General features: G+C 33.0%; 1 protein-coding gene across 1 annotated transcript in view; it reads left to right on the forward strand.

Annotated features, from left to right (window-relative positions):
* The window catches only part of LOC149791967 (uncharacterized), a 63255-nt gene extending 62835 nt beyond the window's left edge, over positions 1 to 420 (forward strand). Inside the window, exon 6 of the mRNA XM_089969506.1 lies at positions 409 to 420. Within this exon, the coding sequence (XP_089825632.1) occupies positions 409 to 420 (12 nt within the window). The remainder of the gene's footprint in view (positions 1 to 408) is intronic.
* Positions 421 to 3101: the final 2681 nt, after the last annotated feature.

Consider the following 3101-nt stretch of genomic DNA (forward strand, 5'->3'; position numbering starts at 1 on the left):
TACAATTAAACAAAGCTGTTAAAAATATATAGGTAATTGAAATATAGACCCTTGCAAGAGTGTATATATTATACACTTTTAGAAAATATATATGTGGTCACATCTTCTCTGCAGTCTATTAAAATGACATTTTGGAATGAAAGATCAGAGTCGGAGGCTAGCCAAAATGGTGTCTGTAAATTCAGGAGGATAACAACAAAGTAAAGCACAGTCATCGAAATTCTCATGGAAATGAAATCGGCTTAGTGGACAATATAACAAGTGTGTGATGTTAGTAGAGATGACAAAAGATAAGATTTACAAATAAAAAAGGACAGGACATTGAACCAGATCTTTAGCTACAATATATGCGCAAATAACTTGAAAAGATATGCCTTATATGGATATATATTTTAATCTCATTATAAGGTTCTTGTGTGACAATACTTTGTACAGTCAGTGCCTCGTAAGGCGGCTGATATAGCTCTGGTTACGAACTGATAAACAGTGTAATATCTCACATATGGTCATCATGCACAAACGTTAATCGTGACTCATTAACTGATTAGCGTTTTTCCTTTTAAACATAACGCATGTTACAAAATAAAAGCATGGTACATCATGCTATTACATTTACAGCAATGAACATCGACGAAGATTCATAATTTGCAAATTAAGGAAATATATTAAAGCAGATATACAAACATTAGCATATATATATACACAGACACACATACATACATATATATATATATATATATATATATATATATATATATATATATATATATATATATATATATATATATATATATATATATATATATATATATATATAAATATATATATTAGTACCTGACCGCAGAGATAAGAAGACAGAAAAATGTACACAGCTCAATCAACCGTCACAGTTGCATGCCGACTAGTAGATTACTGATTAGTGTATCAGCCAGTATCGCAATAATATATCCGATTTGCTTTTCAAGGTTGCTATTGGTCAAGCCTAACGTCAAGCAACCAATAGGGGCGTGCCAAGAATTCTAGGCCTTAACTGTGTCGATTTATAGCAAAGTGTGTGAAATGTCAACTCGTGCTCTCTCTCTCTCTCTCTCTCTCTCTCTCTCTATATATATATATATATATTTATAATTATGAGATACATAATTAACACTTGCAGTAAAATAATATATTTGATATGAAGGATCTGATCTATACTATTAAATTATATTGAACATGAAGATATCAATCAAATAGGTATAATGCATACAAGCACAGGAATTCATGTGTACATTATATGTATGTATGTATGTATGTATGTATGTGTATTCATATGTGTATGCATACTGACACATGTAGAAAATAACGTTTAATAGGCCTTTATGTCAACCGGAATGAATTTGGGTGAAGCGAAATAATTATGTTGTGAAAATAACATGGAATTTTGTTAAGTAGTTTCTGAAGATTGATCAATTTATTTGACATATTGAATGTACGTATGTATGTACTCGTGTCTGACTGAAAGCATTTGTTATCACGCCTTAAGGTAGATGCTCTAATTGCTTCAGTGCAAGGTATAATCCCTGAGTGATGCTACTTAAACGATAAATACAAAGCCAGGGTTTGATACGGTCAGCATTAACCAATGTTTATATTCCGTGTCGGCTTCCAATTTTTGTTTGTCATGGCTCATGCTATATCCTGTTCTATTCTTCAATCCATTAGGTTAGGGTTAGGTAAACGTATTCTTTGTTAGTTGTACAAATATTTGTATACAGATTAAAATGAGTTAAGCAAATCCCAGATTAGACACAAATGGCAAGGGTCACGTCTGTTTACTAATATTACCAAAGAACGTCATCTGGAACCATGACCGATGCCCATAGTTGGCTTATATGTGGAAAAGCTAGCAACGAATCAAGATGGCCACCATGTGATGAACATATTAAGAATGAAAAGTTTGAAGTTAGCGACCATGACTTTGATATTCACCGGATGAAATCTTGTGTAGAATAACAAGAAAAATACAATATCTTCTTTAGTGGTACAATACATTTGTGCAAACTCATGGGGACTCAGACTTGACTTAACATATAATATACACGGGGACTGGTCTACTAATTAAATACAGACCGAATAACATTCCTTTCTCTCAAAAAGTGGAACTTATAAATCAGGTGCAACATTAATTAAATAGCGACATAATACAACCTTCAGAAAGACTTTGGTAAAGTCTCGAAATACTGTCTAAGAACCCAGACATAAACTATCGTTTCGTGGTTGACTATCCCCGTTTGAATTCCATGTGTAAGAAGAAGGTCTATCTCCTACCAAAAGTAGGAGAAATATTGGAAGCATTATGTAGACTGCTTGTCTATACGCCATCATGTATCAATTAGTGAACAATGTTTAGAGAGAACTGTTTTTTGTTTCCTATTAATTCGGTATCGGTATTGGGATTTGAAATGGAGGATGTTTTACGGGCCTTCCAGTGATATATAGATCATCAAATGAAATGAACTGAGTTCTGGTATACATGGAGGACATAATAATACTTCCCTCTATGTCTTGGTCGTGTGCTTGATTCATAATAGGTGTTTGACAGACTAAGAAAAACAAATATCAAATTAAAACTGGATAAATGTACATTTTTCATACACAAAAAAACCCCCTACTTTCTTGGTCATGTTGTCACCAATGATGCGATTACAGTTTCCGATGATAAAAATAACACCGTTATGGAGCTTTCAACAGTGGTAAATTAACGAACCTACCGTGAAATTTTAGGCGTTGCCTTGTATTGCGCAACTTTTGGTTCGGCTTTTGAATGATGATAGTACGTAGGGATGGAATGGTGATTGAGAATTGGCCAATAACAGTCAAAAAATACACTGTCCACTGAACCAATTTTTATTATAATTATAATTACACTTGCTAGCAGACAATTAAACAAAGCTGTTAAAATATATAGGTAATTGAAATATAGACCCTTGCAAGAGTGTATATATTATACACTTTAGAAAATATATATGTGGTCACATCTTCTCTGCAGTCTATTAAAATGACATTTTGGAATGAAAGATCAGAGTCGGAGGCTAGCCAAAATGGTGTCTGTAAATTCAGGA

The sequence above is a fragment of the Sinohyriopsis cumingii genome, chromosome 9 (genome assembly GCF_028554795.1).
Source record: "Sinohyriopsis cumingii isolate HCF-2022 chromosome 9, ASM2855479v2, whole genome shotgun sequence".
Taxonomy (NCBI): domain Eukaryota; kingdom Metazoa; phylum Mollusca; class Bivalvia; order Unionida; family Unionidae; genus Sinohyriopsis; species Sinohyriopsis cumingii.